The sequence below is a fragment of the Leptonotus elevatus genome, chromosome 6 (genome assembly GCF_054856555.1).
Source record: "Leptonotus elevatus isolate MCC_2025b chromosome 6, RoL_Lele_1.0, whole genome shotgun sequence".
In the NCBI taxonomy this organism is placed as follows: domain Eukaryota; kingdom Metazoa; phylum Chordata; class Actinopteri; order Syngnathiformes; family Syngnathidae; genus Leptonotus; species Leptonotus elevatus.
Genome location: NC_141244.1, coordinates 6,941,433 through 6,967,062, shown reverse-complemented (window position 1 = coordinate 6,967,062; position 25,630 = coordinate 6,941,433). Strand labels below are relative to the sequence as shown.

Sequence of the window (25,630 nt, the reverse complement as noted above, 5' to 3'; positions counted from 1 at the left end):
AAGTGGCTCTCTGTCCATTGTGGCTGATTAATAGTTCCACGTACATTTCCAGGTGGGGAATGCAATTTCAAAATTGTGTGACTTCTGTTTGATTCATGTGGTGCAAGAAAGCAAAGAAAACCAAAATGGGTCATTTGAAAAAGAAGGGGGAAAATCATCAAATTGACTTTGAATTAGAAAACGTAATGGCTAGTCTTAGCCTCTAAGCTAACGTTGGCTCTCCATCTCCATTATCTCACCGTCATAACTGCACACCTGTTAGATTAATCCGAGCATCAGAAAAGTCCATTCATTAGCCAGTCCTCATGATGGTAACGATGTCTGAAATTACATACTAATTTTTTTATATTTTTATTATTAACTTAAACTCATCTTGTTGAAATGTAAATTACAGTTGTTGTGCGTTCTGTCTTCTTAGAAGCAATTTATCTCTCGTAACATCTTCCCCTTTTCTCAATCACTCTACCTAGGTTAAATGACATACAACAGTTTGTTAGCACAGACGTCATGGTTAAATATCCTATCGTAGGTAGTGCTTAGCACTGCTGTGAGTCATGAGCCTGATGTACAGAGACAACCATTCAATTTAAGCCCTGTCCAGACGGAAGCAAAGCCGGCTTCGTTCCTCAAACAAATCTCGTACACACAGAAGCATTTCAAGATTTGCGTTGTCCGGAAGAAGATGCTGAGGATGTTTAACGGCTGTAATGTTTATGCCAAGTCTGGAGTGGCGCCCACAGGGGGTTAACGGAGAAGAAGATGGACACTTAAAAAAAAAAAGTATCAGGAGTTCGGCGAATCTCAAGACGCACACCTGGTTTATATAATTGGTGAAGACACGCCCTTGCCTGCCATCATTAGCTGCAGGTGATCACACTAGATTGCTTGGCTTCTCAGTGCTGCAGGAAATTTGGTGCACTTAGTAGTCGACTTGTGACTGCTGTGATGGTACGTCGTGAAATTTCTTTACTATACTGATTATGTCGATCAAAAAAAGAAAGAGGTTGGACGAATATGTATGAATTCATATGTGTAATGGAACATATGGTGTTCCACAGGGTTCAACACAATACTTTCTGAATTCAAGGTAAAGAGAACCACATTCGATGAAAAGGCTACTCTCCCGTTCATTTTGTTCACTAGTAAACCATATACCTACTGTGAGTCTTGAATTTGAATTTTTAAAAATCATTTTATTTTTCAATATAGCAGGCTTCGGTGAATGTGCATAGTGAACTGGTGGGGTTCAGTACCTCCAACAAAGTGAAGAACACACAGAGAGGTGACACCTTACCCCCCATTAATAAAGAACATAGCAGGATGATGTGACTGTCGTCCTAGCTGGGGAGAGTAACGCAGCTGCCTCTGTATGGCACCGAAATTAAGTAAATGGGATAATCAGGCTTTAGAGATCTGAGTGGCTGTTAGTGACGCAGAGCTTTACGAGGCCAAATAGAGCTGCCCAGCCCTGACAGAGCTGGTTCACGACCCTTAAACAGACTCTATCTATCTATCTGGATTATTCAATTGTATCAAAGTCACTTTTGGTATTCTATTCATATACAATTTTATGTTAAGACCCAGCACTGCCTATAGGAGGCGATATGGCAGCATTTTGTGTGTTCAACGTGTAGTTCAACCCCAGTGTGATGTGCATGTGCAGCTACTATATTTGATATTCTTCCCCACCACCAACAACATATTTGCATACATTTTGGTTGAACGAAATGCAATTGCGGGAACATATCAGAGGGAGGAAGTGATCATTTTGAACAGAAGACTTGAAGCTGATTATGATTTTTAAGTAGGCAGCAGTTTACTAATGTGTGTCAATGTGATTGTGCTGCAGACTTGCTGTGGGGGTGGAGCACACTGGCTTTTCCGGCATGTGAAGTGGGTAGGTAGTTAACTTCCCCACCAGTGGAATAATATATGGCATTAAATAGACTTGAGGAAGGCAATTTGGACTTCGTACGCGCACGTGTTGGAAGTGGGAGAAGACATGAAAAATGTGTAAAGACGCCCTAAAGCTTCTTGCGTGGGGTTGATTGTCAGAGGGAGGACTGTGCCAAAGTGTGAATCGAGGAGCCGCTTATTCATGCAAATTCATCAAATCATAGGCGTGCCTTGAGCGATGGAGCCGGAAAAGCAACCACCTCCTGGATCATGTAGCACCTTCAAAGACTGTGATGTGCGCGTCTCGGTCACATTCTCAGCAGCACTGGAGTGAACGTTTGTGAAGCACAAAGTTCGGCTTCACTTTCCATGCGTTTGTCTTCTTGACCGGCTGCATTTCCTCAGGGCAACCATCAAGTCCGCAGCGCTTCCTCTGGGATTTTGAAACTCACTTGTTGCGTAATTATATACTCTTTTTGATTTATTTTTTGTTTCTCACAAGTTGAACTTTTTTTTGACATGCTGAGATTCGATTTACATGACGTTGAAGTTCCTCCACGAAACAGAATCCGTGCGTAAATACTCATTTGCTCCCACGTTAGCACTTGTTTTTAAATTAAATAACTCGGGACTTTTCCTGCATCAACATGTCAGAGAGCGACAGCAGCGCTACGGTTGGCCGTGTTTGTGAAACGGAAGGCGGCAGCGTCAGTGTGCTGAGCTGGGAGCAAGTGCAGCGTCTGGACGCCATCCTGACGGAGACCATCCCGATCCACGGACGGGGCAACTTCCCCACGCTGGAGATGCAGCCCCGACACATAGTCAAAGTGGTGCGCAGCAGGATGGAAGAGAACCAAATCCACGTGCGGGACGTTCGATTGAACGGCTCTGCAGCCAGCCACATACTGCACGAAGACAGCGGACTGGGTTTCAAGGACCTCGATCTCATATTTTGCGCAGATATGAAAGGAGAAAGGGACTTCCAGATAGTGAAGGACATTGTTCTCGCATGTCTCCTGGACTTTTTACCCGACTGTGTGAATAAAGAGAGGATTACTCATTTAACGTTAAAGGTAGGCCGACACAAACAATCCCTTCGGAATTACTGTACATTTGTTTCGTTTAGATGTGGCGACATTTAATTGCATTTGTGTCATTTTGGGTTAAGGGTCATTGTCCTCACACTTAATGTGCAATTAGATTAGTTTAGTGATAGTAAAGGATGCCTAAGAGGATTGTGTTAAACCAATTTGGAAGGTAACCTGAGCTCAGCCAGCTCCAGTAGATCTTATATCCCAGCACAATCTTTGGTTGTAATTATCAGGTTCAGGATAGGAACTTTAATGTCAACCCTTTCTGCAGAGCCAAAACTTATCTTTGAAACATGGCTAACATCCATATTTGATGACTGCTTATCGCAATATTCCAAGCATCGTTGGTTATCATATGTTTGTAATGTTTTGCCTCTCGCAGGAAGCGTACGTGCAGAAGATGGTGAAGGTGTGTAATGACTCGGACCGCTGGAGCCTCATCTCCCTCTCCAACAATCGGGGCAAGAATGTGGAGCTGAAGTTCGTGGACTCTCTTCGGCGGCAGTTTGAGTTCAGCGTGGACTCTTTCCAAATCAAGCTGGACTCCCTGCTGCTCTTCTATGAGTGCTCCGAGAACGCCATGACCGCAACTTTCCACCCTACCATTATGGGCGAGAGTGTGTACGGCGACTTCGGCGAGGCCCTGGATCACCTACGTCACAAGATCATCTGCACCCGCAACCCGGAGGAGATCCGAGGCGGCGGCCTGCTGAAGTACTGTCACCTGCTGGTGAGGGGCTTCCAGGCCGCGTCGGAGCCGGAGATGAAGTTGCTGCAGCGTTACATGTGCTCCCGCTTTTTCATTGACTTCCCTGACATCGGCGAGCAGCGGCGCAAGCTGGAGTCCTACCTTCAAAACCACTTTGTGGGCCTGGAGGACCGCAAGTACGACTACCTGATGACGCTTCACGGGGTGGTGAACGAGAGCACGGTGTGCCTCATGGGACACGAGCGGCGACAGACCTTAGGGCTGATAGCCATGCTGGCGGTGCGCGTGCTGGCCGAGCAGAACGTCATCCCCAACGTGGCCAACGTCACCTGCTACTACCAGCCTGCTCCGTACGTGGCAGACGGTAACTTCAGTAACTACTACATAGCGCAGGTACAGCCGGTGTTTGCCTGCCAGCGGCCTGCCTACTCCACCTGGCTGCCCTGTAACTGAGCCAGCCCAGAGTGGACAAGAAGGTGGAGGTGGAGGAGGAGGAGGAGGAGGAGGAGGAGGAGGAGGAGGAGGAGGGGGGCAGTTGCCACCACAAACTTGACGTCTGACGGCAAAGGGAGTCTTTTTTTTTTCTTCTCTTTTTTAATGTTTTGCATCAAAGCTTGTGTTTTTGTTCATACATTGAGTATGAATAATGAATAAAATAACAAAACAGTTGACTTTCAGTCAATGTGAATATCTCACGTTTCTTGAAATGCCAACTTTGTCTTTATAAAATATTAAAAGTGTATAAAATAAAAAAATCTCCAATAGAGCACACTATATTGCGCTCTGTCAGCTGCAGTGAGGAAGCTGCTATTTGAATCACTTTGGGTATTCAACCAGCATCTCTTTTGCATTTAGGTATAATAAGGTTGTTACAGACCAAAGATGTTAGTGTTTCTTCCATTAAAGGGGAAGTCACCCCCCCCCCCCCCCAAATAAATAAATACATCTTTACAATAATATATTCAATGCAGCCCCACTAGTCGAAACACGGTATTCTGATTAATACTTGCATTTATGGATTATGAACGAAGCTGCAATTTATCTCAGGGGGCGGCCATTTTGTAATTTGCTGTCACCTGAAAATGACATCACAGTTGCTCGGGTAATGACCAATCACGGCTCATCTTGTGAATAGATAACAGCTGAGCTGTGATTGGTCATTGGCTGAGCCCTGACTTTTTATTAAGAACATTTTAGGGTTGACTTCCCCTTTAAAACTGTTTTTTTTTAAATGGGAGAATTAAGTAAAAGCTCTGTCTAATTGTATATGTGAACAAGTGTGTTTAAGTGCCTATCCCCTTTCAGCGGGCATTAAAAAAGAAAGAGCAGACCGTTTATTGTGTGAATTGACATTTTTAGTGCAGCACACGGCAACAGTAGCAGGAAGGCTTGCGAATGTGTAAAACAGATTGTGAGCATTGCTGGTGTTTTTGCAAGCAAAATGTTGTGCACAGATTCTATTTACAGTATTTCAATTAAGTATATTTTCCAATGGTCATTTATCATGCATCCCACTTGAATGCTGGTATTGACACTAACGAGAGCACTTGACAAGAGTAGTATTAGCATCAAAAAACCTCAACTAAAGGTTGTTTGTATGATATTTTCTCAGTAAGAGTCCACACAGGTCAGAGGTCAATAGCCACTTTGATAGCATACGCTAATACGCACATAAAGCCATCTTAGATGTTCAGGATGTGCACTAATTCCATTCCTATTTGACGTTATCGTTGTGATCAACCGAAAGTGGACAAGCATCTGAATACGTTCAGTCCGTTCTCTAAAAACGTCGGTAGCGTTTTCTGTAGTCTTACCTAAAACAAACCAACAGCAATGACAACAGACTCCTTGGCGGTGCTACAAAGCGACGGAAAGAGAGCAAAGGCTGTGTCGGGAGGGACTCAGACGGAGCTGCTGCTTGAAGAATATTTGCCGTGACACCTCAGATGATGAGACACTATTTGCTATAGCACCCTGACAGGGAATTCCTCAGCTGCTGCTCAAGCACTCCAGCGAGCTCTGCCTCTGCAGACGCTCTCTTGAAAAAAAAAAAATGTGCTGCCAAATCCGTTGGTGAGCCACTGTAGTAGCATGTATATTGATAAAAGCCCAATGGCTTTTTATGGTGGTGTATAGGAAATGGATGTGTAGCATTGTAGATTGTTTGTTGTTTTAGATGGCAGCAACAAAAAAAAGGCTGGCAGACAAACCTGAGGGAAAAGGAAATGTAGCAGGAGGGAATCAGTCTGGAGAGATGGGTGCAGCTGGTGATGGGGTTTATCTCTAGGGCTACCATGCGTCACTGTGCAAACTGCATCACAGTTTAATGACAGTGCTTTTTCTTTTCTTTTCTTTATTCGGGAGATCAAAAGCATTGTGCTACTTTTACCTTCAGATTATTTTTTAAGGGGGAAAATAAAACACAAAGGGAAAATTACGACGGATGTTTTAGTTGAAATGTGTTACAATTGTAGTGTTGCTGGCTGCTTATTTAATGTTGTGAATGCTTCTCATTATAAAACATCGTTGTACATATATGAATACATGCTCCAGCTTTGCAAATTCACTTATGCTGCAGCTTTTCCTGCTGTTATGTATAAAAAGCGAATAGTCGAAGAGCAGAGTCAAGCCAAACTGCCATCAATTAAAGTATTTGTCATCCTGTCAAACACAATGAAGCATTTCTTTCTTCTTGCCAGTGATTGTCTTTGATGGTTAAACTTTGGATTGTGCAGGCATTGTATTGCCTTTTTTACTCAGTGATGTGTTGCCAGCAGACGAGCTTGCTAGCTCCAGTCTGCCTGTTGAGTTAGTGATTGTGCCTTTCAATTCGAGATTGTGGATTATTGCATTGTCCAATATGCGTTTGCTCAAACACCTTCATTATGACGCAGTCTTTTACAGAACACCGTGGAAAACAAAGATTAAGATCCTTGTCTTGTATGTGCATTTTTTACGAGTGTGTTTTTTTTTAACGTACGCTTTAAAATCTGTGATTGGACTTTAATGGATATATGTTTTCAATAGCTTTTTGCTATGATGTGTTGTGTGTCCAATGAGTCCAAATTTAACGGTTTTCATCAATAAAATATATGAAAATCAGTCTGATGTCTCATGTCCAGACTTTATGCTACCGCCTTCTGTTTCACAAAGACTTTGAACTCATTCACTTTAAATGTCATATTGACTGAATTAAAAAAAAAATGTATCCATGATAACGTAAAGATCAAGATGATGTATTAATTATATTGCCAAGCAGAATCCGAGTTTAAAAACTGCGATTGCATTCAGTTGCTGTTGAGATGAAATGCTTATTTTTTTCTCCTCAAGTGTCTCAAAAGGATCCTTGTAGCAGCCACCATGCACAATCCATCTTCTGCTGCGCTGACCCTATTGCATAGATGTGGAATTTCTTTAGGAATTCACCAAACAAATCTATGGGATATTGTACCATCAATCTTAAAGTCTGGACAGGCCTGTACAATAGAGGCACTATTCTTGCGCATCGCCAGCGGAGTCCCATGAATGAAATGTCATGTGACAATTATTTGATTCATTTGATAAATCTATTTATTCCCATCATTATATGTTGAATTGATGTTTGGTGTTGCCCATTTTTTAAACTTGTCACAATACTCAACAAATTGAACAAATGGCTTTATTACATTTATACATATTTCCGTTTGCATTCATTTTCAGTTAGATTGTAAAATTAAGTTAGAGAATAGGCTGAATACAAAACCAAAAAAAAGAAAACAAAGTAAAAATACCTTATTTTTAGTTAAAGCGGATTTACATTAGGTTATCCAATGTTCTATCTAAATTTATAGCTAATTTATTTGGACTCCTTTATGCTAAAAAATGTCTGGTAAGATTGTGGCTATAGATCCTTTTTAAATTGTAAAGGGGGAAAAAAATTACACAATTTATTTTCTATGACACAAGTTCTCACAGTCTTTTAGCACTTAGGAAGAATTTACGTAAGAGTTTCTGTCAGGCTTTGCTATGACGGTGTGGACCCAAATGCAGGGAAGCAGGACTCATGAATGTGCTAAAAAAAAATAAAAAAGTTTAATTACAAAAATAATAAAAAAGGCAAATTGGTACTTGGCTGTACAAAAACACATAATCCCAAAGTCCAAAACAAAATAGTAATGCTGCATTCGAGGAAGGTGGGAATTTGGGTAGATCCCACTTGGATTCTCCCAGTTCCTCCGACCTCAAAGCATTCGAGGCAAATGTAAACAACAAAGATGGCTGAATGCGATAAATTGTTTGTTGTTCTTGTTAACACAGTTATTCCAAATCACACTGTGTTACGTAAGCCTATTTAAAACAACTAATTAAAGTAACAATACATAAATATAAATAAATATCTGTTTAAAATCGTGTTATGTTGTAAATTATGTTTTGCCATTCACGGTCTGTCTCTCGGGGCTCGCCATTATCGAATAACGTCAGATTTAAGACGGTCAGTGAAGTCGGGGTCCTTTTTTTCGCAACTCTAATGTACGAGTTCAAAAGGGAGTTCCCTGCTCACTTCCTCGTATGAAGTAGGACTTTTCCACTTTTCCCCTTCCCAAGAATGCAGCGTTAGTCACAAAGGATCGCACAAGGAAGACAGATGAAGACTAGACAATGAACCGACAAGGACAGACAGAAAGCTCGGCACGAAATAGACACACTCTGACGAGACCAGAGACATCTGGACAAGACACACGTGGCTGAGGGAGCTGATTGGAAGATACAAAGGACGGGATGAAAAGCAGTGACTACACAGTAAATTCTGTAGAGTAAATTTGACTGTATTTAGAGTAAATTTGACTATTTTGAGTGAGACCAAATAGACTCAGTTTAGATTAATATTCACATTTGGAAGAGAGTAAAATAAAGAATTGACAAAAAATAAAAGTCACTGAAGGGTTGAGGAACCTTCAGGTTGGGAAACGGCAGCAGTACCACCTGAGCTACGCCACTTCTACTGTTTGCTTAGCTCCAAGATGTTTTTGGTCTCGTAGTTATGAAGATTCCAGCTGACATGAGCGACGTACTTACTACAGTAACACACAGCAGGAGCTCTGTTGCTCAGGGCGTCTCCCAAGCTGAAAGTCGTGAGTTCCTCAACCCTTGAGTGACTTTTACTTACGTATTTTTCACTTCTTTATTTTACACTCTTCCAAGTGTAAATATTACTCTAAAACTGAGTCTATTTGGTCCCACTCTAAATAGGGTCAAATTTACTCTACAGAATTTACTGTGTAGTGAAAGTGTTACAGTAGTAGTAGCACATTTACGCTGTGCGCTAGGTTTAATTTTTGTTATTAGTTTTTCATGAATATACAGATTTCTGCTTACACTTTCTTTTGTTGCACTCTGATGTGTAAGTAACTTTGTGTCAATAAAAAGTGTTGCAATTTCCTTGACTGTAAGTCAAACCGCAAACTTTGAAAACTGCTCTTGTAAAATCCTTTTTTCCCCTCAGTTTTATATATAATTGTATTTTGTTAGCTGTTGTGAGAAAACATTTAATGATTTTGACTTGTGGTGCTCACAGAATGCCAAAGGGACGATGCATTTTGGGGGCACTGACTACTTGTATGACATAGAATTTTGATTTTGACACATAGGTTAGTTGTTTTGTGAGAGATATGAGCTTTTGCAGATGAACTGATAAGTTGTGCACAAATGTAAGTCTGTTTGGCCAAATGAGATTGCAGTTTTGAAAATGTCATCTCAATTTCAAGAAATGTGCCAAACCTATGGAGAAAAACTGTAATACTAGGGATGTTCGAAATCACTTTTTTCCCCCCACACAGATAGAAGTCACCCATGGCGATACCAAGTATACTATTATTTTACCTGTGCTCAATATCCCATCCCAAATCGTTGATTATTTTGAGATGTTTTATTTTCTTTTTAAAGCATTTTTCTATGTGCTTGAGTGAGGTGTCTCCAGGTACAGCGGCTTCCTTCCACTGCCCCGAAAACATGTAGCCTACAGTATAATGACGAATCAAAATTTCCTGATGAGATGATTGTGAATGGAATTGTGAGTGGTAGTCTATTTGTCAGCCCCTCGACTGGCCGATGATTAATTCATGAAATCACCCTTAGGCACAGGGTAAACACTTTCTACTTTATCATCTGCTTGTAAAATTGTATTTTATGGAATACAATTCAAGTAAATCTTAAGGTATGACACATATGTCCCTAATTAACATGCGCATGAATAAAACACACATTTCCATTTAAAATGATCCGACACAATTCACATATTTGGAAAGTTGAGTTGTTTTAGGGTGGGCCAACATAAAACTAAGAACATTTCTGGGGAGACGTATTAAAACTAAAATATTATACTTGACTGCATGATCAATCCTTTTACTGACCTTTGAAGGGTTTTTAGGTCACATGTGAGGGGAGAGATAGGCCACTTGCCAGTGGAGCCAAACATATATTTATGTTTTTTATGCGGCTGTGGTGTGCATGGAATTCAGGAAGAAACCAACCCTAAATGCATCCAAACTTTGTTCACCAAAAACAAGCAGTAAGAGTGTCTCTTTTCACAGAATCTGCCATTCATCAGCTTTTTCGATTGGTTCCCTGCTGCGAGGGCCAGTTGGGCCCAGCAGGCCCAAGCAAAAACTCATCCAACAGTAGCCGGCAACTGCCAGACAGATCTGAAGATGGAAAAAATACTTTCAGGCTCTTTTACAATGATTATCTCTGCCTGCTGATCAAGTTCTCTCTTTTAATAGCGTTGCCGTCATAGGCTAACAGCAGTGCATTGACAATCAGGTCACGCCCGTATGGACCTGAGTCCAACTGGCTAATGGTTGGCAGACTGAAATAAACTCTTTATATTAGAGCTGACATATCACATGACAGTTTGTCCTAGATGAAGGAGGATGTGTAGAAAAAAGGTCAGTCTGAGCAAGAGATTCAACATATGACACAGTGCTATATATAGTGGAAAATGATAAAGTCATTATCATTGTCACGTAAGCGCATTAGTTATTTCCCTGAGCCGTAACACTCATAGCAGACAGGCTTAGGTTGATTAGTAATTTTCATACACAAACCAATCTTACATGGCTTGGAGCAGCCCCCACACTTGTGCATTATATAATAGTCAAGTTAATGTGCTACAAAGCATTCAGGGCTGTCTTTTCATATAGGATCCTGATATACTGTATTTCATTCATAAATACTGAATGTGAATCATGGGCATCAAACCTTATGAATCGTTGTCTTTTCAGGGATGTCCGATACCACCCCCCCCCCCCAGACCAATACCAGTATGAGTACTCAACTCTTGAGCAGTGACCGATACCACTAATACTTTTGATGCATTGAATTTGGCTGTGACCACTCCCACAGCAGCGCAGCCCTCCCTTTGCAAAATTACCAACATGGAGTCTAACTCACCTCTGCCCAGAGTTGCGCCACCCGCCGCGCAGGATTTATGCCACTCATGAAAATGGAGCCCTTAGTCTTATCAAATGTTGAGCGTGGAATGTAAAGATGATTTGCATTCCGCATGTGACTCACACATCAAACTTTTAATATTCTTAATTTGTTGCACAACTTGAAAAGGAAGCACTAGAAATTTAAACTTAACTTACAAACTGCAGCTCAACAAGCTTTTCCAGTGCCAGTAGTTTGGTGAAGGCTGTTCTAAGTGTTAATAATGAGTCTGTGCTTGTGTTTTATAGTTGCAAAAAACAACAAGGGTCCAAAGAAAAAGAAAAATACTACACATGCCAGGAGTTTATCTTTTGATAGGTACTGTTTGTTCTGAGGTCTAGCAAGGTCACAGGAATTTTAAGGCCGCACCGTATTGGCTCAAATACAACATTATAATAGTTTTCCAGTATAGGAAAAATGCAACTTTCAAATTGCAAAGTAAAGGCCACATTGTCTCCCATCACTTATTTTGGTTTTGGCTTCTCTAACAACCTTCAAATGCATGTGATTATGTCCTAGATTTTAAAATTATCTGAGAAAAAACATTCTTGGTGTTACACTGCGTGATATACTGCACGAAAGCTCTCACAATTTAATACACCTACCAACATTTCTATGATGGCTGATGGGTGTGAAAGCCATTATGGGAATTTCCCTTGAAATCTTAAATGGGACCAGTAAAACTTCACTACAGACAAGCAAAGAGGACTTTTTATTTGGACCTCAAATTTTGGTCGTTCAATTCAACTTGCAAGCACAACCTTCTTTACTTATTCCTGCATTAGCACTTCTCATTTGTGGTAAATTCCACAGTCGGCTTTACTGTAATGTAGAAAAAGCATCACCAGAGGGCTTGAATCCAAACTCCTTAATTTGAAATGGAGCATCAAACAATAAAACCCTAATTTGAGGGAGCTGTGATTTTAACTTTCCAGTTGTCTGAGTTGTGAAAGACCACACTGACGTGCATCTAAGAGCTGACAGGAGGAGGGTGAGAGCTAAAACAGACCACAGAGTGAATCCCTGTATAATTATCTCTTTTACCTTTGAGTAAACAGCATTGCTGCATAGCTCAGATACTTTTCATTTATCCTCAAGTTTGTCCTTCCTGATTGTCTGGGAGCTGGGCTATCCTCTGATGTCTTTTCCACTGCATGGGGTTGGAGAATGACCTTCTTCTTGGGATTTCTCATCCTTTTTCCTTCCAACTAAAGTAAAAAAAAAAATTCCAGATGAAAGTTTTTATGGAGACGCCGGAGTTTGGAGGGTGGCTTTACCATACTGACGGCTGGGTTTGGACCGGCAAAGTTCCGCTCAGGATTTTAAAATGTGCTGTCCAGTCTCAGTAATTGGGAGTTTGATACTTAAATACTTTTTGTTAAGAAAATGCAGACAGGATGATAGCAAGTGTAAATAAATTCCAGTGGGATGACATTTGCAATCTATTAACATTTAAGGGATAATCCTTAGATATAAATAGGGTCAAACATGACCCCGGGGCTTTTTCTTTTCCCCCCAATGTGTGTCATTTTTATTTTTTTTATCATTTAATCATCTCTGTATTCCCAAAATAGGTTGTCTTTAATAACAATGCCTTCTTAAAATAATCGCCCAAGTAAATTTTTTTCTCAGATTTTTCAGGATACACAAAAATTTGCACCATGAGGGGATGATTTACGCAAAATAATAATAATAATAATTTTTGCAACAAAAAAAAAAGACTTAGGCAGTTATTTTAAGAGGGTGATGATGTAAGGCCATTTTCATATGTATCTTATTATTATTATTTTTTAAAGGGAAAGTCAACCCTACTAGCAGCCCTACGAGTATAAACACTGACTTATATTGCATTTGTGGAATATGAATAAAGCAGCAAAATCCACCCGTTAATATATCCATGTCTGGGAGTGGACATTTTCCCACTTACTGCTTGATTCACTAGCTTGTGCAGGTGTACACAATACCGGCCCTGTTTCAGTATTAAATTCACATTGCTTCACTTGTGAACATCATCCTACAGTTTTGGGAAATGACAACATGATTCTATTCTGGTAAAGCTAATATTGAACCATGTGTGCACTATGAAATATGTGCTGTGAAGCCCTTCAACAACTTTCAACTCTTGAGTTTGAAATAAGGTTTCTGTTTTGGCTCTCTGCTCACCACCACCAGGCACCAGATTGCAAGTAAATGCCAAAAAGACAGCTGGTATCAAAACCAAGTTTGAGTTGCTCTGGTCTTTAATTCAGTGGGTGAATCTGTAATAGTTATAATCCTAATGCTACTGAAATATTGAAATACTTCATTCCTTTGAATAAAACAAGTAATCCCAAACTACCAATCGTTGTGGAAATATGGTACTAATAAGATTATGTTTTTATCAGCTTTTACATTTGTTATTGAAATCATGTTAAGCAGTAGAGCTTGTGTAGGGTAATCTGAGTTGAACTCAAGGTTGACCTTTACGTCAACACAAAAGAGGACACAGAAACAAAGAGGCTGACAGCTAGGTGTCAGTGTGGCAAGAGAGAACAAGGATGAGGTCAGCTCTTTCCTGCTCTTGTCTCTTGATTTATGGAGTTCTGACAAAGAACACCCTCTCTGATTGTATCATTTGTGATAAAACCACGAGAGAGCATGATGAGGTGAAAGGTGAAACGAGAAGGCGAATACGCACCTGAGGTGGGAGTGTGGAGAAGGTGTGGGGAGGGTGAGGCTGGAAGGTGATCTCGTTTCAGAGATTAGTGTCAATGAGGTTAGAGGCTTTATCCTATGTAAGTTGTACAACTTGTACTACTATGCAAGTAGGGCATTGGGGAACTACTTGAACAGATCACATTGAAAAGTATTTGAACACAAAAAGCACTTCTTCAATCCATGCATGCTTGTCATATTTATTTCAGTAAGAATCACTTAAACTTGACTTATATTGATGTGGAAATTCACTTGAGATGTTGGCTGGACGTGACTGGACTGGTCGCCATGACTGGACGGGACAGGACAAGACTGGTCGCCATGACTGGACGGGACTGCCGCCATGACTGGACAGGACGTGAGTAGACTGGTCGCCTTGACTGGACAGGACAGGTCGCCACGACTTGAACGGAGCGTGACTTGACAGGACCTGATGGCCTGCCTTGACGAGACTTGCTGTGGAGTGGCATGACTTGGCTGAGGCTATGGCTTCTTGGCGGTGACGAAGGCTACTTGGCGGTGACGAAGGCTACTTGGCGGTGACGAAGATGACTTGGCTGTGACGAAGATGACTTGGCTGTGACGAAGATGACTTGGCTGTGACGAAGATTTGCTGCACGAACTTCCACACATAACATAGGCAATGCACTCCCCCCGACTGGACAAACATAACAGACTAAATACACTAACACTAATGAGACACACCTGGGGAAGGGAAGACACACACAGGTGGATGTGGTTAGACATAATGAGACAAGGGAAGAAACCAGGAACACAAGACAAAAAACACCAATCAGAGACAAAAACAACAAGATCACCCATAACAAACATTAAACCCAACTCCCACAAAAGCAAAACATGACAACATCCTTTTGTAAAGTTGGTCAGGAGTAACTATGCTGAAGGTGGGTTAAAGGTAGAGATGGCAGAAATGGAACATTGAAACGATCAAATCATTTGAAACGATTGATTCACACAAAGAATCGATCTTTTGGAACGTTCGAAACATCTCCCCACAATGACATCTAGTGGCCAAGTGTAAAATATTACAATCAAACAGTAGATCTGTGTTGCCAGCTCCCCAGTAAGGAAACTAACTATTGGCTGTTTGTCATTACCTAATTTACACAACTGGCAATCGGGCTATAATTATAATAGACGCCATAAGAGAGAGAGAAATAATATCATGGGAAACAAAAACTGAATAAACCCCACCCCGTCAAAATAAGTATAGAAGTACAAATGAGCTTTTTGTTGCTGATACTTGGTTTGTTTTAAATTTTGCCTCTCAACATGACTTCAATGCTTTGATGAAAACCCCAGTGCTATCACATTTAATCAAAAACTACATTTCAAAGGCATTTTTTTTTTTTTCGACAGGGCATCAAGTTTTGACAGAAAGTATTAGAGAGGAAGAACAATGACCTGCAAAAATATGACTCCCGCAGCAGGAATTGAACCTGGTTTATGGACCATTTTCTCAGCCCATTGTTATCACTTAACCAACTGCCGCATTCAAAGCGTTCAAGAGGATGTTGACATTTTACCATGTAGGGCGATAAATCAGCAGGGCAATTTTACATATGAAGTATACTTAGGTTGGATATATTTCAGATTTAAGACATTTTAATATAGTGCAATGGTAGGATTTTATTTAATTTTAGAAAAGGCACTTGCTGAAACAATGTGACGTTTGGAGGTGTAATGGAAAGTGAAAGGCAACTGTCACGTGACATCCTGATTCTGAGACAGATTTAGGAACACCGAGTCACAAGTTTCGCCTGGGTTCCGGTACGTACCAAAACACAGTTTCCATTTTGCCATCACTGCTTAAAGGTTTCCTTGGAATTTTAACAAACTTTTCTCCATGTACTTCTGGGTCACTTCATTCAGATAAGGAAAAAAACAAAACAAAGAAAGTTCGTAAGCAAAAACTAGAACTTAAAGATGTCTTCTAGCCTAGATGTATCACTTCAACATACTTCCTCAACACCAATCACTATTTTATTTTATCTTTATTAAAATTTCCAGGGCACCCCAATGGTTGTGAAATGGAATTGTAGTTATTTGCAATAGGATCAGTAGGACAGGACAGGTAGTGAACCAGGCCGCGCTACAAACCTTTGACTCGACCTCAGGTTTGTGACCGTGAGAAACAGAATTTGGACACAGTAGCAGACAGAACATGGAAGTGGCAAAGTAAAGCCTAAGCATATGCATATGACTGGCAGACATATCGGGCCAGTTAAACATATTGCATGCACAGCTTCCCACAAATGTTCCAAAATAAGCCTTTTGGTTTCCATGATGTGTGGTGTTAATGCTCAGCTATTTTGAAAATATAGTGTTTTGGGCAGCTCGACATGCGATGCTCATTGCAGCCTGTTAACAGCATGTGGAGAATTATAGTGTTTACTTCATGGGTTGTAAATGTGCCAATTTCAATTTCAAAGTTACAAGGGGTGTTTGTCAATTATGAGAATGCCTCTTGGCTTACACACGGCTGTGGTGCCTCTGAGGAAGCCACCGAAACCCTAAAACTGCTCCCGCGTGCTTGTCATGAGCGTGCTTATATAATGTGACTAAATTGCAAGAGTTCTAGTCAACATATATCACAGTTTTTATATTGCCGTATTACATGCACCCAGTAACACCAGTGAGTCTTGCAAATATCTTGTGTTTATCTGAAGGGTAGAAAACTTTAAACTAATTTCCAATATCTGTTTAAGTAGTGTAGACGCTCCAACCAGCATTATTTGGTGATGAGCTCACGCACAGATTGACTCCGTAGTGGAGGAAGACACTACTTGGGTTTCGGTTCAAAACATTTTATTATTCATGAGGGGCTAACAAACCAGGTGTCTTTTTCAGCATGTTCATAAAAAAAAGTTTGGTGAAAAGCAACACAGCAACACAGCAATTTCTCAACATAGAATATGAAGCTGGAGCAAAGTTGCCGCAAATTGTGGACTGTTTGGTTTTTGATCCAGTCAGCTAGCTACTTTCTTGTCTGGCTGTAACCCCTTCAGACCCGCATTTTTTCTGCTGGGCATTATTTTGTTGTTGATTTTTTACTCTTTTCTCTATGACGGTGTTTTAGGGCCACGTCTAATTTCGGTCAGGTGCGAATGTCAATACCCTGAGGATCAAGCATTTAAGTTAATTTGTTCAAATGTATACGTATTTACTTGTACAATTATGTTTCCAAAATTATTATTTACACATTCATACATTTTGTTATTTATTTGTACAAGTAGCTAAGTTGATGTGTCGAATCTGCTGCTCTCCGTCATTCACTTGCATTTACCTAAAGTATGCTAGCTTCTGATTGGTTAGTGTTAGTCAGCTGATAGGTAATTAGTGATGGGCATGACTGTTCTTTTAAAAACCCATGGGTCCAAAGGGGTCAAAGGATAATGTCAGATAGGAATGTTCAAACGTTTCCTACTGAGGTTATATCCAGAAAAGTGGAAGCAAGAGTGTTGCCAACTCACCTTGTGTTTATGAAATAAGCAAAAATCGAAATCAATCTGCTGTGGTAACACATATTGAGCATTTAAACTTATTTACAAAGAGAAAAAAAACCTGTGAAAATGTTAGCGTGGCATTTTCGGTGACAAAGCAAAAAAAATCTGTTTTAGTGTTAAAAATGTGAGGGATTTGTGAATATTGTGACAGGCAACTGTATATATAACTGTAAATATATTCATATAAAACAATAGCGTAATACCTCATAACATTCAAATGTATTTACAGTTAAATTTTTTAAAAAGTGTGACATTTTTATTTCAACTGTACTCAAGCCAGTGGCCATTTTACGATCAGGAACTAGAAATTAGAAGAACAGAAAATTGGCATTAATTTCATGCAATTTTAAGGAAAAACGCTATATTGGGGAATATATGTCTTTAAAAAAAATATATCTTTCATTTTTTGGGGAACTTTAATGTATCAAAAGTACTAGGGGAATCGGTACTTGGTATCACTATTGGTGATTAAAAAAGAGAGTACTCGTACACTGTAAAAACTGAAATGTTAAGTAAGATGTAATTTCTTAACTTTAAACTAAATTTGCTTATTTTGGTTTGACAAGTTATTTTTACTTAAAATGAAATTGTCAGACAAGATCATTGTGCTTATTTTAAGATACTTATTATTTAATTATCTCATTTGATCAAGCAGTCATGGAATTGAGTGTTAACAGCCAGTTTTAAGTACTGTGAGGCTTAAAACAAGCATTTTACACATTTTAAGATGACAACTATCCAACATCAAAGGCCCTGAACTGGGGTTTCATAAGTTGAATTTTCTTATTTTAAGATCGTGCATAATCTAGTAATAAGATAAATCAGTCAATATAGCAATATAGCTAGTGGTTTCTTTATATTTACTAAGCTCATTTTTCCTCTTTCCAGTAATTGTGTTACCAGCTCAGTGGTCTAGAGTGCCTACCCTCAGACTTGCAGGTTGTGGGTTCAATCCCTAGCTGAGTTGTCCCAGAGACAAAAAAAAAAAATGGGACCTCTTACCTCCCTGCTGGACACTCTGGTTAAGTTATCCAAGCGTGAAAAAGTGCTTATGCATTTTAAGAAAATAGTTCTATTTATGACAGCTTGAAAAAAGTCAACATTACTTGTTCTTAGTCTAAAAATACTATTTTCAAGATCACTCTGGTTGATATGGGCATAGTATTATTTTCTTATTTTTCAAAATCTATTCAAAATATTTTTCCTTTTTGCTGTGCACTGGTATCGGTCTGAAAATAAGTGTTATTGAACATCCCTACTAATAATTCTGGCGCAACAGTAACACTGTAAAGTATCCAAATATGGCTGATATGAATGCTTATATTGGACAAATATTTTTGATCCAGTACACAGAATCCTCCGGCGCAGTTTCCTGAAAGAGGCTTTTCTGTGCTGACAAGCCACTGAGCTTGAGTTGCTCAGTCGTGTGTGAGAGGCTGCATTGAGATCTGCGGGCTCCGGGATCAGTGTGTGGAGCCGCCGGCTCGGTTCACAGGGGTCAGTCTGAGGATGTGCACTGTTTGTACTGCAGAGCCTGCATGCTTCTGCCAAAGTGAGCTGCATGTGCAGACCTTCTCTCGCCCTCGCCAGAAAAAGAAAAGCATTTTTGGAAAATCGTTATAGTGTTCAAATACAGTGAGAAGTCTGCTAAGCTTAGTTTGGACTGCGCTGCTCAACAATGTCACTTAATAGAGATTTCACGATAGGTCAGGCAAGATAAGAAAAGTGGCTTACCTTTGAATGCACTTTTATCAGGTGTGTAGTGTAGGAGACAATATGTCAGTGCAATATGTGTATATTAAACGTGTACGTGACAGAGTGTGTGTTCATGTGTGTGATTCTTTACTCACTTCCAGCTTCCTCATCCAATCCTCAGAGAAGCACTTGTCTGGTCACAGAACAGTAATTCATTGTCTGACAGCTGTTTTCTTTTCTGTGCGCCTGCCCTGCTTGGATCCCGGGGTGTAATTCCACACACACAGCCAGTTGGAGCTTTTCCGAAATGGAAAAAAAAAAGAAGAAAAAAAAAGGCCATGAGGCCAGAGTTGTTAGAAAATAGCATCATTAAACAAACTCCACTAGACTAATTGAGTAATTGAATTTGGCTTTTAATTCAATGATATTCAATTATGGGTCAGTGGCATTTGTTTATTTTTATAGCTGTCATTTTTTCCCCATAAACATCTGCTTTATTGCAACTGCCTGACAGAGAGATTGCTAATACAGACATAAGACCCTATTTCAGTGACCAGCGCAAGTATAGTGCAAAAGTGCAGTCAAACTGCGCATGGGTGGAGTTTTCTTTCTTTGGTATTTTACTAGACTTTTAGACTAGGTAGATTTTTGGCTTAAAGGTGCATTTGTGCCAATATGGGAGGGAATGCAGCTGACTCCCAGCCAATCAAAATGGCTCCCCTCATTTACAATTTAAATCAGGGTGGTAAAATCATTGTTTTAAGGCGCGTGCAAAGTGCATATATACAGGTAAACTGCAAAATTTCCCCTTGTGGACAATGTAATCAGCCTCGCATGTGATGTGATCAATTGGAGCCTTACAGCCTTGATTGTGCGTCTATGTGTAATATATGTTAATATATGCAGCACATATTCAAATATGACAGATGAAGCCTAACTGAAGTAATTTCAGCCTCAGGTGTAAAAAGGAGTTGTTAATTTTTCATTATTTTTGTATAAGAATTTGATGAATACATTACATAGGGCCGGATTTACTAAAGGTTTGTGAGTGCAAAAATGGGCACAACCTTCATTACTTTTGTTGTCTGCAGCCAGGTCGGCACTGCAGATTAGAATCTCTCCTTAATTGCCTTACCTGGATAAATAAATGCTAAATAAACAAATAAGAGGTAGGTTATGCAATAGATTGCTTTAGCACTGTACACGCAACATCATTAATCAAACCTCATTTCTGAAACTCAAAAAGAAACAGAAGCAAAAATAATTGTGACATGCCGTTTATTCAACAATGCAATTTCAGTGCTTTCTGGAGCCAATCACAAGGAGCCATGCCAGATTTGCTGACAAAAAATCCTATAACTCTGTGTTACCATGCTTCTTAACCTTTTTCAGCACACTGGTATTTTTTATGCTGGCTTCCCAAAGAGCAATTTTCCGTTTGTGCAAGTTTGAAACGCAATGTTATGCAAAATGGGAACATCCGTTCAATTACCATGCAGTGGGAGTGAATTAGAATAAAATAATTATAGAAGAATATTGCTTTTATATGAATACTGGCTTCCCCCAAATTATCACTGCTATCAATGTATATTCACTTTAACTCCACTTGCAGCACTCTAACAAATGTTCCATTGTGAAAACCATCAGAGGTACTGATGTATATTTTGCCTGACAAATTTTGGTTGAATTCCGAATTAAACATCACCTGGAGCATTTGACTTTTACCTTTTACCTTGTAACAGTGTTGGATATTCTTGAAATACAGCGCACTTTCATCGTTGTTGAGTTTGACTTAATTTGATTTTTAAAATCAAAATCCAATAGATTATAATTAAAACAAATGCTTAATTTATACACTTCAAGGTCAGACACATTGTAACAGAATTGGTCCTTTTTACTGTGTGACGTTATGTAAGGTTGTCGTAAGTTAGTGTTACATCGTCTGATGACTTTTATGTGTAATTCTTCAAAAGTCACAATGTGGGTATTTTGTCACTTTTTTTTTCTTCTAACAGTTATCATTTTTTGTCAGTTTTAGACTTTGTTAATGTCAAGTCCATGAGTCTTGCTACTTTTCTTGGCCCTGCAAAAAAAGCAGTGTGATTTAGGCTTCTTACATGTCTGCTGATATTGATTTACAGCACACAATCCTGCACACCAGTTGGACAATCGACTACTTGCCACACTATTTTTTACTGCTTATGTGTTTTTACGAATAGACACAGAAATGAGAATCACTCTCAAATATTTCTGTGGGTTTATTTTGGGTAGTGATGAAATTTGTTAAATATTTACAATACTCTTGCAGTGGAACCTCTAATGTTGATGTAAATTAGCCCATGTACACCCACCCCGTTCTATGGGGCAAACTGGGATTTCAATACTAAGTCGCCGTATTATATGTATCAATTAGTGTGAAACACATGATCCAAATGGCTTGAAAATGGTGGATCGCGTTTGGCCTTTCAGTGATATTAATTTGATTTCTTCTTACAACCCATCACAGTTCACATCCATACATAACAGCACTGTCTGTTTGGGTTTCCATCCAAATGTTTCCAAATTTTTAAGCAAATTTAGTGAGAATGTGCAAAACATACATGCGACATCCCCATTTCTATTTTTTATAATTGTACAAATATTAAGAGGAGAGCAGACAGCGGCATGAAGTGACATCATATTAGAGTGTCTCTCTGCCACCACACACTCGGCTGACTTTTGCCGTAATTAATTTGTTTGTTTGTGGGGGGTTTTAGTGTCCTTAATTCAATGATTTCAGGATGGAGTTGTGTGTATACTGGTGGCGAGTCAAGACATCTGTCACGTCACCATTACGACAGCGTATTAGGGCCATGTATAATTTTTTTTTAGGGGGGACGATAATATTCAGAGAGAAAAAAAAATCTCAAATTTGCCACTTTATAAAAGGACAAACTTGCGGGAAAACCCCCCTCAGAAACGGGAAATACACATAGCATACTACTCGGATGTTTGTGCCAAAACTTGTCGGTCGGGTTTTCAAATAAGGAGATAATAATTGCTTAAGCAGAGATTAACAATATGATGTTAACCATTCACTCTTTAAAGCGTTGGGTACGACCAGCAACAAAGACGCCTTGCTTTGCGAAGATCCACACCCTGAGTGTTGCGTTTCCGCAGTGGTTGATCCCAAAAAACGCAGACAACCAGTAATGCGTACAAAATTTAATACACAAAGTACAACTGAGGGAGCTTGCAAAAGGCAAGAGATAAGGTAACAAAAAGCGCACGTCAAACGCGGAAAAGCTAATTAACACAAAGAGCTTGCACCGGGGAAACGGTAGAGAGTACAAAGTTCAAACAAGAAGATCAAAACTTACAAGGAGCGATGCAGACAAACAGGAACAGGTATACGGGCTGTGACGAAGAGCAAGGTAATAGTTCGGCAAGTGTCACATCCGAGCTGCTACTTAAATGCCGCTGCTAGCTGATTACAGATTGATTTCAGGTGTGTGTGTGTCTTGTGCGCCACCCACTGGTCAAGCCGTAGCTGCAAAACAAAAACATAGTCTGAGAGCAGAGCCTGCCGGCACAAGACATGACACTGCGGATCAAGCATTTACGTTAATTTGTTAAAATGTATATTTACTTGTACATTTATGTTTCCAGATTTATGTGCCGAATCTGCTGTTCTCCATCATTCACTTGCATTTACCTAAAGTATGCTAGCTTCTGATTGGTTAGTGTTTGGCGGCTAATAGGGGATCAGGAAGTGTTGTCGCTCTAGCTACCGTGTATGATGATTAAAGTTTAAATTAAGAATGAATCCGTCTCCATCCTGCCTTTTCATTTTATAAACAGTGTCCCATTAACCACCGACTCCTCACATTAGACTATAGCTACGCTACGTGTATTTCTCATTAAGTTTCTGAGTTTTTTTCTCACAAATTTGCCACTTTATAACCTTGAAAATTTGCAAGTTTCTCTCAAATTTGCCACCTAATAAACCACTTTTGTTCACCCCCAAAATAAAAGCCAACCAAGGCATTGATGTTACCGTCATGTAATATCATCCAAACAGTGCACAACCATGGAAGTCGTTGACGCTGTTTCTTTGCAGAAATGATTGCTGATTGCTGAAGTTGCCTGCCATTTTAATGGCCCTCTCCTTCACCGTCTTAGTTTGCGGAGAGCTTGCGACAACCATCTGTCTGATCTCATAGAAACGTGTCACAGGCCATGACGCAAATCTTCGTTGACAGAAATGCTGATTTAATGTTTATTCCATACATTTCACAGTTCAAGAAAACGTTAACAACGTTTCTGTTTGACCTCCTACAGAAACAATATCAAAACCAGAAAATATATTTTTTCCTTATTCCTTTTTCCATTTTCATACATTTTTGAAAAAGATCCGGCTCAAACTATAGTGTGCCTGTTGAACCTCCTTCACATCCCTTCAACTGAACAAGACTTAAATACGAGAAGAAAATGGCCAACAGTGCCTGCTAGGTTGCGGACAATTGGGGCACTGACATTGTGTAAATGTAGCATTGGAACAGCAGGTCTTTTGGTGAGTGAGTCATGCACATCATCTCTTTTGCAACAGTTTTCCTTTCATTTCCTGTCTGGATGACCCAAAACACTCTGCAGGGTAGCTTGTAACACGGCCCAAGCAAGGTTTGGACACCATCTCTGGCCTTCATTTGTAGACAGGATGTTTAACCAAATTGTTTGGACAGGTCAACGGGGGATCACTGAGGGATTCAGTCCAGATGGTGTTATTAAAGCACATTTGGCGCAGCGCTGCTAGTGAAGACACCTAAACATTGTTCTTTTCCAGTATTATTTTTGTTGTCGTACCTGCGTAAACCAAAAGCATTCAGACTTTTTTTTTTTTGACAAGCTAGCATTTTGGCAATACTATACTATACATTTTCATCTAATGGTGATACATAGCATCAATTCTGGAAATGCTTTTTTTGTTTCCTGTGGAATATTGACTTTCACAACTTAATCAATCAACTTAAGCCCTTTCCTTAATTCTTAATACCAAATTTCCTTTTCAGGAGGTCAGAATTTCTAAACAGAGCGTAGTAAACTGCTTTACACTGTTTTTGTCTGGTATTACGGTTTATTTCCCTGAGGGGAAAGCTCACACCTAAAACTTGAAACCTCCTCATACCATTTTAGAGAGATTTGGCAAGATCTATAGAGGTGCTGGACTGAACCGTGTCATGAACAGGAGGCAATGGGCCAGTTTTAAATTAATTCATACAAAACTCAACTGACACGGCGAAAACAGTCCTTCATCCATTTTAAAACTTATCCTGGTCAGGGTGACAGGGAGCTGGAACTGATCCGAAATTACTTTGGGTGAAAGATAAACTCAATCCCAGACTGGTTGCCAGCCAGTCAGACTACCCGTGTAGCAGGGTTCGAGTCTTACTTTTAAAATGTATTCCGTTGCAGTTACAAGTTACCTGCTGAAAAATTTAGTTAGTAACGTAATCCAAGTACCATAATATTAAAGTAATGTAACTTGATCACTTTGGATTACTATTGGATTACTCCAATACCAAGTATGCTCATGAAGACAAAATAAAAATAAATATCACCACAATATATATTTCCATAGGCCTACAGTGCGCCCCTGCTTTTTGCGGGTGATAGGGACCCGGGGCAGCCTAGAAATAGCACAAATCCTTGTATAATTGACACCCATTAAAATGCATATATAGATTGATTGATTGGTTGAATGATTGAAGGCCATATAGATGGATAGATAGAGTCATCCAGTGAGGTAAAGTAAAGCTTTGCTTGCGTTAATGCTTTTCAAAGCAACATTCCCCATGGTAGCTCATTTCACCCGCACTAATAATGAGATGAGGATGACGATGACATCAACTGCAAAATGAACTTTTACCCCAGTCACGAGTTAAGGTGTATATATTATGTATGGTGTTTAAATAGTGAATTGGTGGGAGGGACATTTGTTCTGAAGGTGTTACTCACATGCATTATGGTGTAGCGGTGGCTAGCAAGAAGCTCAGCGTAGCATGGCGCAGGACTCTCAGGTCAAAATCTTTCTTTGTTAAAGATAAATTGGTTCTTCAGCAAGCCAAGTTTTAAACTGGACATCAACACCACACAACAGCGTCTCTCTCTCTCTCTCTCTCTCTCTCTCTCTCTCTCTCTCTCTCTCATTAGAAATTGTAATGCCTCGAAATAGTTCATAAACACAGAAATAGCATCAGTAATTGTGACTGCGCCTTATAATACGCTACGCCTTATGGTCGTGAAAATACGGTAATTGTAGGTATCTTAAGTCAGTTTCTGGTCAACAGGTGGACCCACAAACAAGGAATTTTATTAACAGCCAATAAACAGGGTAATGACGGAGGTTTTAAAGGATAAGATTTTCCGGGAGCTTTGTTTAAATCGTTTATTGGTACAGAGTAACAATTTTCAACATACCTCTCTCCACAAGTTCTCATTGAAACTAAAATTACAGTTAAAGGCTCAAAAACCACTGTACCACAAAGTTATTCATCCCTGTTTCTCTGGACAAG

At 39.8% G+C, this 25,630-nt stretch overlaps 1 protein-coding gene and 1 long non-coding RNA gene across 3 annotated transcripts; one reads left to right on the top strand and one right to left on the bottom strand.

Annotated features, from left to right (window-relative positions):
* Positions 1–1,872: 1,872 nt before the first annotated feature.
* On the top strand, positions 1,873–4,173 carry tent5aa (terminal nucleotidyltransferase 5Aa). 2 transcript variants are annotated; one of them, XM_086077421.1, is made up of 3 exons: positions 1,873–2,467; positions 2,551–2,969; positions 3,370–4,173. In XM_086077421.1, exons 1-3 carry the CDS (start codon positions 2,416–2,418, stop codon positions 4,147–4,149), a joined length of 1,251 nt encoding a protein of 416 aa, XP_085933547.1. In that variant the 5' UTR covers positions 1,873–2,415; the 3' UTR covers positions 4,150–4,173. The 2 variants fall into 2 exon arrangements, with proteins under 2 accessions (XP_085933547.1, XP_085933548.1); XM_086077422.1 differs by having other exon boundaries at positions 1,873–2,969.
* Positions 4,174–14,043: 9,870 nt separating this feature from the next.
* LOC147171892 (uncharacterized) lies at positions 14,044–22,539 on the bottom strand. Its single transcript, XR_015095441.1, has 3 exons — positions 22,439–22,539; positions 19,235–19,376; positions 14,044–14,562 (listed from the first exon to the last, which is right to left on the bottom strand). It is a non-coding gene; the product is annotated as an uncharacterized LOC147171892 (long non-coding RNA).
* Positions 22,540–25,630: the final 3,091 nt, after the last annotated feature.

Bases quoted from the DNA above. Each gene is read 5' to 3' on its own strand.
- tent5aa (XM_086077421.1), top strand. From the start codon at position 2,416: ATGCTGAGATTCGATTTACATGACGTTGAAGTTCCTCCACGAAACAGA. The intron at 2,468-2,550 runs GTGCGTAAATAC...TCAACATGTCAG, and splicing joins TCCTCCACGAAACAGAATCC to AGAGCGACAGCAGCGCTACG. The intron at 2,970-3,369 runs GTAGGCCGACAC...TGCCTCTCGCAG, and splicing joins TTACTCATTTAACGTTAAAG to GAAGCGTACGTGCAGAAGAT.